The sequence below is a fragment of the Pagrus pagrus genome, assembly GCF_965226575.1.
Source record: "Pagrus pagrus genome assembly, chromosome: 21".
In the NCBI taxonomy this organism is placed as follows: Eukaryota; Metazoa; Chordata; class Actinopteri; order Spariformes; family Sparidae; genus Pagrus; species Pagrus pagrus.
This window is the reverse complement of record NC_140208.1, coordinates 7,652,833-7,664,910: the sequence shown is the minus strand read 5'-3', so window position 1 is coordinate 7,664,910 and position 12,078 is coordinate 7,652,833. Positions and strand designations below refer to the sequence as shown.

The following is a 12,078-nucleotide window of genomic DNA, read 5'->3' as shown; positions in this document are numbered from 1 at the left end:
TTAGCATTTTTGCTTGTTTTTGAGTGGGATTTCTGTTAAAAGCCTGAAACCACAGGCTAAATATATTTACATGTTTTTACATATTTACATAAAATACATCACTAAATAACAATTGAACTATAACGTGCTTACGTGTCCTAAAAACGGTGGTCGCTAACAAGTGGCTAAAATCCATTTGTCCATCAGGAAAAGCCATCAATCACCAAGAGCTGAGGCAGAGCAGCTGGAGGACATTAAATGTTACCGAAATAAACGAGTGTGGTCATTTCACTTGTCTCTGTAATGCAAATCAGCTGCTGCTTGTCTACCAGGAAGTGACCTGTGTTGTTGTTGGTGTGACGTTACACTGATTTGGTCTATAATCTCCTATAAAACAGAAAATTGCCCTTTCTTGAGCAGACTCTTCTGCTGGGAGGTGGATTTTGTTTCCTGGCTAGCTGCTTCCTGTTAATGCTAAGCTAAGCTAACCAGCTTCTGGCACAAGAGCAGACTTAATCTTGTCAAGGCTTAGCGATAAGTCTTATTTACTTTCATTGTTTTTGCTTTAATTACATGAATCAATCATAAATTAGCATCAAAATATATGTCGAACCACGGTTTTCATCAACAGATGGAGTTTGTGGTCATGGAGATGACTTATGTGTCATCATGTCATTTAGGTATGGCACTTCGGTCATTTGATAACAGGTGGTCAGACGTATATGGGCGATCCAGAGGATATTCTTGGCATCGGAGACGTGACTACAACTGAGCCACGTCTATTGCAACAGAGCAAAGTTCATCAACACTGTGGTTGAAAGCTCCAGTAAGAGCTACTTCAACAGTTCTCTAGCCAGGACGTGCACGTGCAGCGTTAACATAAAAAGCAAACAGACGTTCTCTAAAGGGGATCTTTATTGCATAAATACATGTTTAAGAGTGCAGAGTGCTTATCTATATCTATTCACACGGGTCTCGCTTTAGCTCACAGTATGCAAAATTATAGTAAGACTCAATCATAGCTGGAAAAGATAAAGAAAGGGAGAAAAAGATAAGAAAGCACACAGAGACAGGTGGAGATACTTATCAAATTAAATCACTTTTAAATAATTTTGTTTGCATGTAGTTAAAGTACGTTTCATCATGTGTTCACAGGAGCCTCAGCAGTTCTTATAGTGTTTATGTTGTCAGTGTCTGTGGTGTAAGTCATGAACTGCGCCTCTCATGTATACACTCATGCGAGGGTGTATGTGTGTTTATAAGTTCCAGTGCATTTACTTCGATGTGTGTGTGTGTGTGTGTGTGTTTCAGGCGACATGTACTGTAAATCTGCTTGTGTGTGCATGCGTGTTCACAGGTCATCCGTCTCTCCGTCGAAGGGGATGTTGTCCAGGTCCATGTGGATGTTTGAGTTGTCCTCACTGCAGATCCAGCCGATGGGCGTGCGGTTGAACGAGGGGCGTGAGCGGATGTCGGCCTGCATGCTGGGCATTGGCTCCGGCTCCTCGGGGGTCATGTTGATCTCTGGGAGTTCGAAGGTCAGCGTCTTGGAAACCTTGTCGAAGCCGCCGTATGGCAGTGCCATCCTGCGGAGAAAAGAAGAGGAAATGGGAAGCTGAGGAGAGAAAAGGTGACACCAGGTCGGGCGTTTCTACAACTACAAAGACATGTAAAACAACTACAAAGAGACACAAAACTTCTACAAAAACACACAAAACAACTACAAAGAGACACAAAATAACTATAAATGCAAAATGACCTCAAAGAGACGTAAAACAACCACAAAGAGAAGCAAAAGAACTACAAGGAGACACAAAGTAACTACAAAGAGACACATAATGGCTACAAATACAAAACAACCTCAAAGAGGCACATTGCAACTACAAAGACACGCAAAAGCAAAATAAAAGAGATGCAAACAACTAACAAGACATGCAAAAACGGCCACAAAGAGACAAAAAATGACGACAAAGAATGCAAAATGACTTCGACAACATCTCTGAGTCATTTTTGTTTCTCAGAGTTTTGATTCACCAGCAAAATTGTACAGTAGTTGTGTGTGTCTCTGTCAGTCTGGGTATCTTGCTACAGTATGTAGGAGGGGCTGGTCCATTGTCTCAAATCCGTCTGGCAAATCCATTGCTTATTCAGACTGATGAGTAATTACGGAGGATACAGCTGCTTTTATTCTTACAACAACCATTAACAGTACAACAGACAGACATCTACTGTCGGGCTCAAATAAGATTAATATAATTAAATCTGGTACAAAATGCTGTCTAAGTGTATCAGAACATTTATAAATGTGAGTGATGTGGTAAGACTGTGACATCTGTATTACTGCTGAGGAAAGCCTTCGCCAAGGAGGAAGCTGCCTTTGTGATGTGATGTGAACTTTGCAACAAAGTCAAGGTTTGCTGCTTACCATGTTTGAAATCATTGTAAACTGAATATCTTTGTGTTTTAGACTAATGAAGTCAGTGTGTACCTGTTGAAGCTCTTGTACAGAGGCATTTCGGCATGCATCTGGATGGGACCCGGCATGCAGGACCTCATGGTGGCTGTCAGCTCCTCGTTGCCCTTCATGGCCCGTTCCCATGGCGATACGTAGGTGCGTACATACTCCGCCTTCCTCTTCTTCCTCTCCGCCTCCTCATCCACCGGCTCCTCCACCACTGAGACGCACAGGGACAGGGAAACGACGGTAGGACCGGGCAAAATCTTAACATCCTCAAGACCATAAAAGACAGAAAGTGTTGCTTACCTTCTACTTTTGGCTTTGGTGGAACAGGAGGCGGGCACATCAGCAGGTTCTCAAGGTTCTGCTGGAAGACAAAAGAGGAAGATGTGGTCTGATTAGTGCACACATATGCACAAAACATTTGCAAGCACACACACCCTCCCTTCCTCTTCTTCAATCCTACCTGGTTCTCGTTGGTCACAATAAACTTCTCGACTCTCTGCTGCCTCATCCTGAACATCTTGGAGCCCTTGTTATTGAGCAGGGAGAGCTCCTCCAGCATCGTGTCCTTGGGCGTCTTAATCTTGGTGCCCAGGTCGAACTCAGAGGCCTCGGGGTCTGACTCGTCATCTGACAGGAAGACGAAGAGGGACAAATGAAGGGACTGAATATCAGACACTGGAATGAGTGGTGACTTTTTGGTACAAATTCGAATTTTAAGGAATCGTTCAACATTTGGTTTATTTGCTGAGAGTTAGATCTCAAATCAATACCACACTCATTTCTGTACAGTAAACATAAAAACCTGATAGGAACCCACTTCTCCTTCCACCTGTCATACATGTGAACTACGGCAATATAAACGTGTGAGGCGCCGCTGACAGATAGTTGACACTGATAATGCCTGACCGCAAACTCGGTCATGTGTGAAGCTTTTTCAGTTCTCCAAGTGGCAACGACGCTGTGTGTGATGTGTGAGGGAGGACTGTGAGGCACTGAGGCAACACCACGACCTTGTTAAGCATCTGAAATTAAAACACAATGCAGAATATGATGAGGTCATGCAGCGGCATTCAGACGATTTTCAAATAACAGAGGTTATTTCCACATTCTTAAAACTACAGAATGCTTTTTTGTGAGGAGATTATGACAGATTTCTGTGTGAACTGTTCCTTTAAGCTTTTGTACAAAGTATTGGGCTTGTATTGGCATCGGCGACACCAGCCTGGGTTTTTACTTGGTATTGGTTTGGAAAGAAAATCAGTCGTATCGCACACGGCTAGAGGAACTGTTCCTTCGAAGAAAACACTTTTTTTATTTTTTTTCTCATGAACAGCTGCACTTACTTGAATGAAAGAAATCTGGCTCATGAACTTTTTGTTATTAAATCTTTGGCGCAGGTGGCACACACTCTCTCTGAATTGTGCTCTCATATCAGCTAAAATCCATTTTGCAAATTAAACGATGGGTTTTACCTTCCGCTACATGTCCGATATGGAATGAGGAATGCATACGACTGTAAAGGGAGCATTTTTTTTTTACCCTCTGGCTGCCATCCTGTCCTTGTTGTGATGAATTAAGGGCTGAAACCTGTTGTACGCCGTAAAGGATCCGTGTGTGTGTGAGACCGGGGGAGTTGTAGGGGTTACTAGGCCAAAGCAATATGGAAGAAAAGGGCGCTGGGGAATGCCACGGCAGGTTTTCTGGTAGAACTGTTTATGGAGGGAAATCCTTATAACACGCTCCCCTCTTCTCTCTCAGTGATGGAGAGATCTGATGGATTTTACTGCTCCACAGAGCTCCTCATAAAACACTCTTCTCATCCACCACATACACTCTGATATCACTCATAACACCTGGAGTCCGGCCATAAACCAGCGCATGCACGCACACACTCGCACGAACACATCTATAAAGCCGGGAGTTGGCATTGCAATGCTGCGGAGAGCTGTTAGCAGTACCTCATAAATCAGACTTGTGCAAGTAGGCGTGCGTTAACTGTGTGTGTGTGTGTGTGTGTGTGTGAGAGAGAGAGAGAGAATAATTGTGGCTGCTGAGCAGAGCGAACTCTCCCGTGGGGATATTGATTAGAGCGTTAATTCAGAAGAATGTGTAACTAGAGCTGGCTGCTGACTGGGAAGAAATTGGACGGACTGACAGGGGCAGGGGGTGGACAGACGGACCACATAGAGACAGACAGAGGCCTAGGACACATGACAGAACGACACAGTGGCAGGGATGATGGATATATGAGTGGGCATTAACTGGAGCTAAATAAGGGATCAGCAGGATAAGCTCCTGAATGACTGACTGACTGACTGACTGAAAACAAACTGGTGGAAAGATACAGATGTGGCTGCAGCTGTGACAGCAGGAGTGGTAGAGTGGTAGCAGTGAGACAACAAAGGACACAAATGGAGGAAGACATCAACAGATTGCTGACAGACACATGCAGAGACAGAGAATGCTCAAGTTGCAGATTGCATGCATGTTTTGCTGCGAATAGAAAACACAGCATATTACAGCAAGGCTAAACGTCCTCAGCTATGCTAGTAGGTCAACAACCAACATCAAAGAATCAGTGCCGACTGTTTCGTCTCTTTATGTCGCCTGAGACTCGGCCAGAAAGATGCACCTGAACACACCGCAAAGACTACAGCTGACGGCAACTGCATGAGAGGAAATACCTCTCCACGCCATCAGGTGGCAGTAGTTTGTATTCGTCTCTCACAAAGGGAAACCATTGTTATGATAAAACAGCGTTTTTTGACTTGCTGCCATGCAACGTGCCGATAACAAGACGCTGGCTCTAGCCCTGAGCAACAGCCGCCCCTAAACTTCAAACATTAGTGTTGTCTTGCAATGGTTTCATTCACTCATTTTGCAACAGTATTGATACAGTTGCACAAGCAGTGCCTTCTTGCTGTCAGTGAGTTGACACACACATTACTTGTAAGTTAAATAGTTCAAAAAGGTCGACTCTGGTGGGACTCGAAACCCACAACCTTTGAATCACTTCTCCCATGTTCAACTAGAAGTCCAATGCGCTATCCATTGCGCCACAGAGCCTACTGCTGGAGGTCGGTGGGAGCCGAAAAGTACGGCCGAGGCTGGTGGGAACGTAATAAGACTTTTAAAAAATACATTATTATTATTATTTTCTTTTATTTATTTATCGTTATTGTTTTAACCGACTAAATCGCGGATAATTTTAGTTTAAGTTTCTTAAATTCTGTTTAAACTATTTCCAGTGGTGAAAGAAGAAACCATGTTCTTTGCTTAAATCAAGGCACTGTAACAGGAATGTAATATTAATGTTGCTGAGGATGTAACATTGCATTTGATTTATAAACTCATAATGTTTTGCACGTAAAAACTTGATCTGCAAAAGTAACTAGTAAATATAACTGTCACATTTAGTGTAGTGAAGCATTAAGTAGATTGTTTCTGTCTGAAATGCAGTGGGAACGAAGTATTAGAATATTAGAAATACTCAAGTGAAGTATAATTTTCACCACTGACTACACTTTTTATGTCTCTGCTGTTTCATTTTATGAAAATATTGTAGATGTCTGCTGCATCATCGTGCACACATTTCACCTAAATTCAGCCTGACTTATTTATCTAATTATTTATTTATATTATGTTTATTTAATCAGGAAGTCCCACTGAGATAAAACAAAAAAATCTCATTTATAAGAGAAACATAGCAGCCGTACCTATTAAAATTCAACACACATACAGCGTGATTTCTAAAAAATCCAAGAGAAAACAGAAGAACAGCTGTCGGATATTAAAGAAACTTTGGGAACTTCGCTCCAATTCAAATTATCGTTCTGAGTTTGAACAGCAAGAATATGAACAGATGGTGAAAATGTGAGAGTGAAATTCATTAAAGTCATTGGTACTGCTTTCCAACAGTAAAAAAAAAAAAAAAGTATATCGTGCACAGGAAGTGAAATTAAATAAGATAAAGGAAGACTTGCAGCCATATGTAGCTGCTCAACGCAAACACCACTGCAATTAAAACACAAACAAAGTGTGACATAAATAGACCACATTAGTACTGATATAAATACACATTTCTCACGTCTTCACCAGTTGCATCGACTCCCTGTCCGTCGCTGCTTACACCCAGCTTCACACAAATATAGCAGCAGCTGAATCACCGTCTGGTATTTTGTTGCCTCTTAATGGTGACAGATTTGTGGCCGCTCTGCCATCTGATAATGACCCGTATCCCTGCAGGAGATGCCCCTTGCATGTAAGATATTCTGTTTCCAGCTTGGAATAAGCGTGTGTCCTTATCAAACCGTAGTATCATCAGACCACACGCAACGATTTACACCCACGCAGATCAATTTAAACACACAGACAGCGTGGAGCAAAAACTTACAAATGGATTTGACATTTACTGGGCTGGATAATCAGATCACACGGGAGATAGAGGAAGGTCTTCGAGGAATGTGGATGAAGATAACCGGCGCGATGTTTCATGTTTTTGCGTGTGGCGTGTGAATATGTGATGGGTGCGCTGGTTGTATGTGTGTGAGTGTGTGTTTTACCATTCTGGGAGACGTTGGACAGGTCGGTGATGATCCTGTTGGCCTTCCTTTTATGAGGAGCTGTAGCTGGCAGAGACATGGCTAAAGGACAGAACAGAGAAATGATGACTTAATGATAATAATAATAATCACAATCATCAGCTCCAATTACCAATTTTCACACAGAGAAAACGATAAATATACATTTTAAAAAGAAAACTCAGGGTCCACTAACTAGCTTTTTTCTGGATCTTTCATCTGCATCTCATAGACTTGATCAGCAGATGAAGTTAGCTTCCGATTCATCGCCATAGTTGAAATACGAGTTTTTATCTTTATTTGTTGTAGCGTCAATTCACAACAAAAGTCATCTCATGACACTTTCCAAACCGAGCAGGTCTAAACCACTCTCCTTGATTACTTTATTTACAGAGACCCAACATTTCCCTCATGTGCAGGCACTTGGCGACAGTGGCGAGAAAACACTGCCTTCCAACAGGCAGAAACCTCGGAGCAGAACCGGACTCCTAACCCTAACCCTAATCAAAAAAGACCTTTCATGCTCAACGGGTCCATAAATATTTCAATAAATGTTTTGATTTGTTTAGATTATTGAACATTCAATCAAATGACTACAGTGTGTGTAACGTAAATGGCTTCGACCCTTTGCTCTGCAGTGTTTGGTGTCCGGTTCAGACTGCACAGTATTGTTGTTCTGATGGTCACTGTGTCATAGGCAGTTGTAAAGTCATAAATCCTTGCCGTGACCTGGCCAAGGGACATGAGAGACTACGACCAATCAGAGCTCGCTGTCTTTCACAACACGTGTGATGTCAGGACGTCATGAGGTGTATCAGGTGCGGCACCAGCAACAAACAGCAGACAAAGTTAGCAACTAGACAGTCTCAGAACTCATCGGCTATCGTCCGATGAAGATTTAGCCTCTCGGGGCAACGGCTGATGTTTCGGGGCTTCCAGTGTGTCAGCATATATCCTGATAATGGATATCCAGGCACTGATCACTGTTAACAGCCCCATGAAGAATGGAGTTGAGGGGGGACAAATCTCTAGAAACAGATGTATGCGAGAGCTTAGCAAGTAGCTTGTACAGCAGCCTGAAAAAAACACTATGTAGACACAGCTACTAAGTGTTGTTTTTACAGGAGACGTGTCTTTCCAAGAAAAACAACAATATCCTGATTGGCAGACGCCGTGGCAGTGACATGTCAAGCACAGGGCAGCCACACCCTAAAACGTACCCTGCTTTATTGTCTATTTCACCCTAAATGGGACCATGATTTACTAAATGAACATCATGCTGTATTGAAGAAGACTTGAAATTAATGATTGAGACCATAAACTCATTAGGAAACTGTTTACTGAGGTAATAAATCCAGTGAGAAGGAGGGTAGTTTTCTCATAAGCTTACATATGATCGAGCTTCTTTCTGAAACCAGTGGAAAAAAGCTGAGCTGAGTGCAGTTTTAAGGCACTTCTGCCCCCATGTGGCCAAAGAAAATCAATTAATCAAGACAATCAATCAATAAATTAGCAGTGGTGTAGTAATAAATCACTCTTCGTAATCTCGCTTTAGTTTTTGCTCGTCTGGAGATTCAAAGTGAGATAATACAAATTTTTGGTAGAGTAATCAGCAATAAATACACCAGCCATATGTCACATTCTCAGTGTTGTAAACATTTTAAATGTTTTGACTAGGCAGGTGCACTCATTTTCACGACTGCATACATATTTTATGTATTACACTTGCTTAAACATATTGAGTCTGTCAAGGGTCTGGCAAGGAGCATGACAGATATAGCAACAAGACACTGACAGGCAGTGAAATATGATACAAAAGTGTTGAACTTTTCCATAAACATTTCACGAGAAAGTCTAAAGTGATTTCCGAGCTCTATTCGTGTATGATGAAGTTGCACATCACGTCCTAAATCCTAGCGAGCTCCAGCAGACCCTCTCTGCGTTTCCCTAATTCAGTTAAAGCACACTTTAAACATCGTGTATAGCCGGCCACATTCGCCCCGAGGCCACTAATTCCCAGCGGCAGCTCGTGTCTCTCTTGACTAACCACTCAGATGGGGGCCGGCAGTATGTCGCTGTCTATTGCACAGGTCGAAAGCAATTATGTAAGGCTGGAGGTGAGTCCCCAGTACAAGAGAAAAAAAGCTGCAGGGCCCGTCCACAGGGAGACAGTTAATGTAATTGCTTTTCATCCGCTGTAATTGAAGCTCATTTCCTAGTCTGGGATTCGCTCCTGTGTGAGCTATTTTTATGAACACATGTTCTATAGCACTGAGTAGGAGTGTCATCGGCAGTTACACATTGAAGAGCACCACACACACACACACACACACACATACACGTCGGTATTGCCAACAGGGCACTACATTTCTCCACTATCTAAGAGGGGACCTCTGTTCCTGGTCATTTAAAAAAAACAAAAATAGAATAGAAAAGCTTATTTTAAGGTCTTTTACCATAATATTACACAGTCACACACACATTTGCTCAAATAGCTCCTCTCCGGTGATGAATGTGAATCAGTGGCGGCAGATTAAAAACTGGAGATTTCAGGTATTTTTTGTTGAAATGCAACATGGAGGAGCAGCGCGAGGGCCTGGGTCCTGTTACTCCCTGAGTGAAAAGGCGCTCCTGTCCGTCCCCGGCCTGTTTTAGCTCCAGATAAATCTCGAGGGGACAGCTGGGGAGGAAGGGCATCAGTAAGCACATTCCCAAATACACACATACAGTACATGTATACCCACGGACTAAAAACTCCACCGCAGAAGGCCACATTCTTCACCTACCACAGTCAGTGTTAGGTAAGAGCTGGTGGAGGAAGACGAAAGTCATGCACCAGCTGGCTCTTCAGATCCAGACTCGGTTCAATTGATTTTTTAAATAATTGCAATTCATTTGACTCAACTGTCAAACTATGTATGAGGTGAAGCCTTTCTTGACTTCTTGTGACTTTGAACAGTCACTTATAAAAACGAAGTTGGCCTCCTGCTTCTGATTCCCTCATTAATTAATTAATCCATTCACAGAAGCCTCACAGGCCACAGATAGGGGCTTCCCCTCCTGACCACATGAATCACATTTAAGTATAACTGTATCCTCGTGCTTAATAAGGCTCAAGAATTATTTGACAACTCTCTGACCATCAGCGCCAGATAATCCACAAACACTCGAGGCATGTGCAAGAGAGATTTCTCCGGGTTTCACAGATGCCGTCACACAGCGTCTTACCTAAGAACCAGGTTTCCACAGGGAGGTCCCAGAAGGTCCCAAAACAGGTGTGGGTCACAAGGAGAGGAATATAGATTCCCAGGTAGATTTGTGTCCCAGAGCTTGTATTGTACTGCCTGCCCTCCTCTTTGCCCCAGAGAGAGTGAAACCCTATCAGCAGGGCTGCTCCAGTGCTATGGACCTGGTCTGGGGGGGTGGGGTGAATTGAGCAGGGGGGTAGAGAGAGAGGTGGGTGTGGTGTTTTGAGTTGTCAGGTTGGTAAGATCAGTGATAATCAAGGAACCTAAAAAAAAAGAGGAAGGGTCATTACATCATCGGCTCATGTTTTGGTGCCAGGCTGTGGTGTCAGCTGTATGGAAGTCTATGGGAGGTGCATGGGGAAACACACTAAAACCCAACATATCTACGTCAAATGACTTCAGGAAATGAAAGAACACACTTCAGAGAGTAGGTTAACAACTGACTTTTGTCAAGTCCGACCAAATATAGCTGATGAGACTGCAACTACACTGCGAACAGGAGCCTTTCCCAAACGAAATAGAGGGATGGACATCGTGTTGATAAAATAAATCTGTGGTTAACCTACTCTCTGATGTGTGTTCTTCATTTTCTGGAGGCATTTCTTCACCAGAAGTCATGCAACGTTGGGTTTTAGTGTGTTTCTCCTTGCATCTCCCATAGACTTCAATACGGGATGATAAGGATATTTTTTTTATCCATCAACTTTATCCACCCAATAGTCTAGAATAATAAATGTGCAGTGTAAGTTTTTTGCAAACCATGGATATGACATAACTTCACATTTCCTATGTTGTGATTTTAGGTTTCTTTAGGTTTGGTTGTGACAATGCTGTACTTATGGTCTGGCAAGGTTTAGTCACACAAACCACTGCGTTAGGGTTCGGAAAAGAGTCAAGATATCCAGTTTTTTCACTCTTACAAATGTTGAAACACTGTCTCAAACTGCAGTCACTGGCTTGGCCGCCTTGTCGCCTAACTCCACCACCATCCCCTCCATCTCCAGATATGTCAGTCAGGTCATAAACATGCAATGTAAATACATACCTGTGATATCATACGTATGATTTTACTCAAGTTGAATCACGTTACAAACTTTTCTGATGTCAGCGGGGCCAAAAGTCAACTCCTTGATTGTGAATAGTAGGGAACTATTTAGTGAGCTATTAATTAAGAAGTATGGGACAAAATCAGGATCGGAGCTTTTAAACTGTCGACTGAAAGCGAGATGTGAGAATAGGTTCATCTTGTTTACCCTCCTGTTTCAGTGAGGCTTAAGCAGAGGATAATCTCCTTTGGGAAATTGTTACAAGTTTAGGTTTCCAATTCACAAAGATCGCATTTAGTCCTCAGACGAGACTTTGATGCCAGATGCTAGCGAAAAGACAACGATCAGCCTGATGATTTTCGTGAATTCATTCTCCCCATCCCTCTCAACTGCACGAGAACAGGAGCTTTTGATAACATGACAAACATCACAAGAGAATAGAAAGCATCTCTCCAGCAGTCCCTGTATTCCTCTGTCACTCTGTTTTACGTGCCTGAGGCTATTTTGGCTTTTGTTGATGTGTCTTCCTCCCCCTCTCATAGTCTCTTTATAAATCCGCCTCCAAATGACAGACCTTTGGGTATGATTTGCAGTTTCATGCCTCGTTTGTGCCCGGCAGCAGTTACACCTGTATTATCATGTCAGTCACAGTTCCTCGTCAGTCCTCTGCCTCTTAAATCCAACCAGAGGTTTTTGTTAGTCACTGATGGATTTTTGGCTTTTCTGTGCTGGTGCAAAACAAAAAAAGCTGCAAGGTGCTT

General features: G+C 42.7%; 1 protein-coding gene across 2 annotated transcripts; it reads right to left on the bottom strand.

Moving 5' to 3' along the window:
* Window positions 1–876: 876 nt before the first annotated feature.
* myoz1b (myozenin 1b) lies at window positions 877–10,412 on the bottom strand. 2 transcript variants are annotated; one of them, XM_084343255.1, is made up of 6 exons: window positions 10,252–10,412; window positions 7,006–7,086; window positions 2,904–3,070; window positions 2,744–2,804; window positions 2,468–2,654; window positions 877–1,565 (listed from the first exon to the last, which is right to left on the bottom strand). In XM_084343255.1, exons 2-6 carry the CDS (start codon window positions 7,082–7,084, stop codon window positions 1,331–1,333), a joined length of 729 nt encoding a protein of 242 aa, XP_084199381.1. In that variant the 5' UTR covers window positions 7,085–7,086; window positions 10,252–10,412; the 3' UTR covers window positions 877–1,330. The 2 variants fall into 2 exon arrangements, with proteins under 2 accessions (XP_084199381.1, XP_084199382.1); XM_084343256.1 differs by having other exon boundaries at window positions 2,744–2,801.
* Between the last annotated feature and the right edge of the window lie 1,666 nt (window positions 10,413–12,078).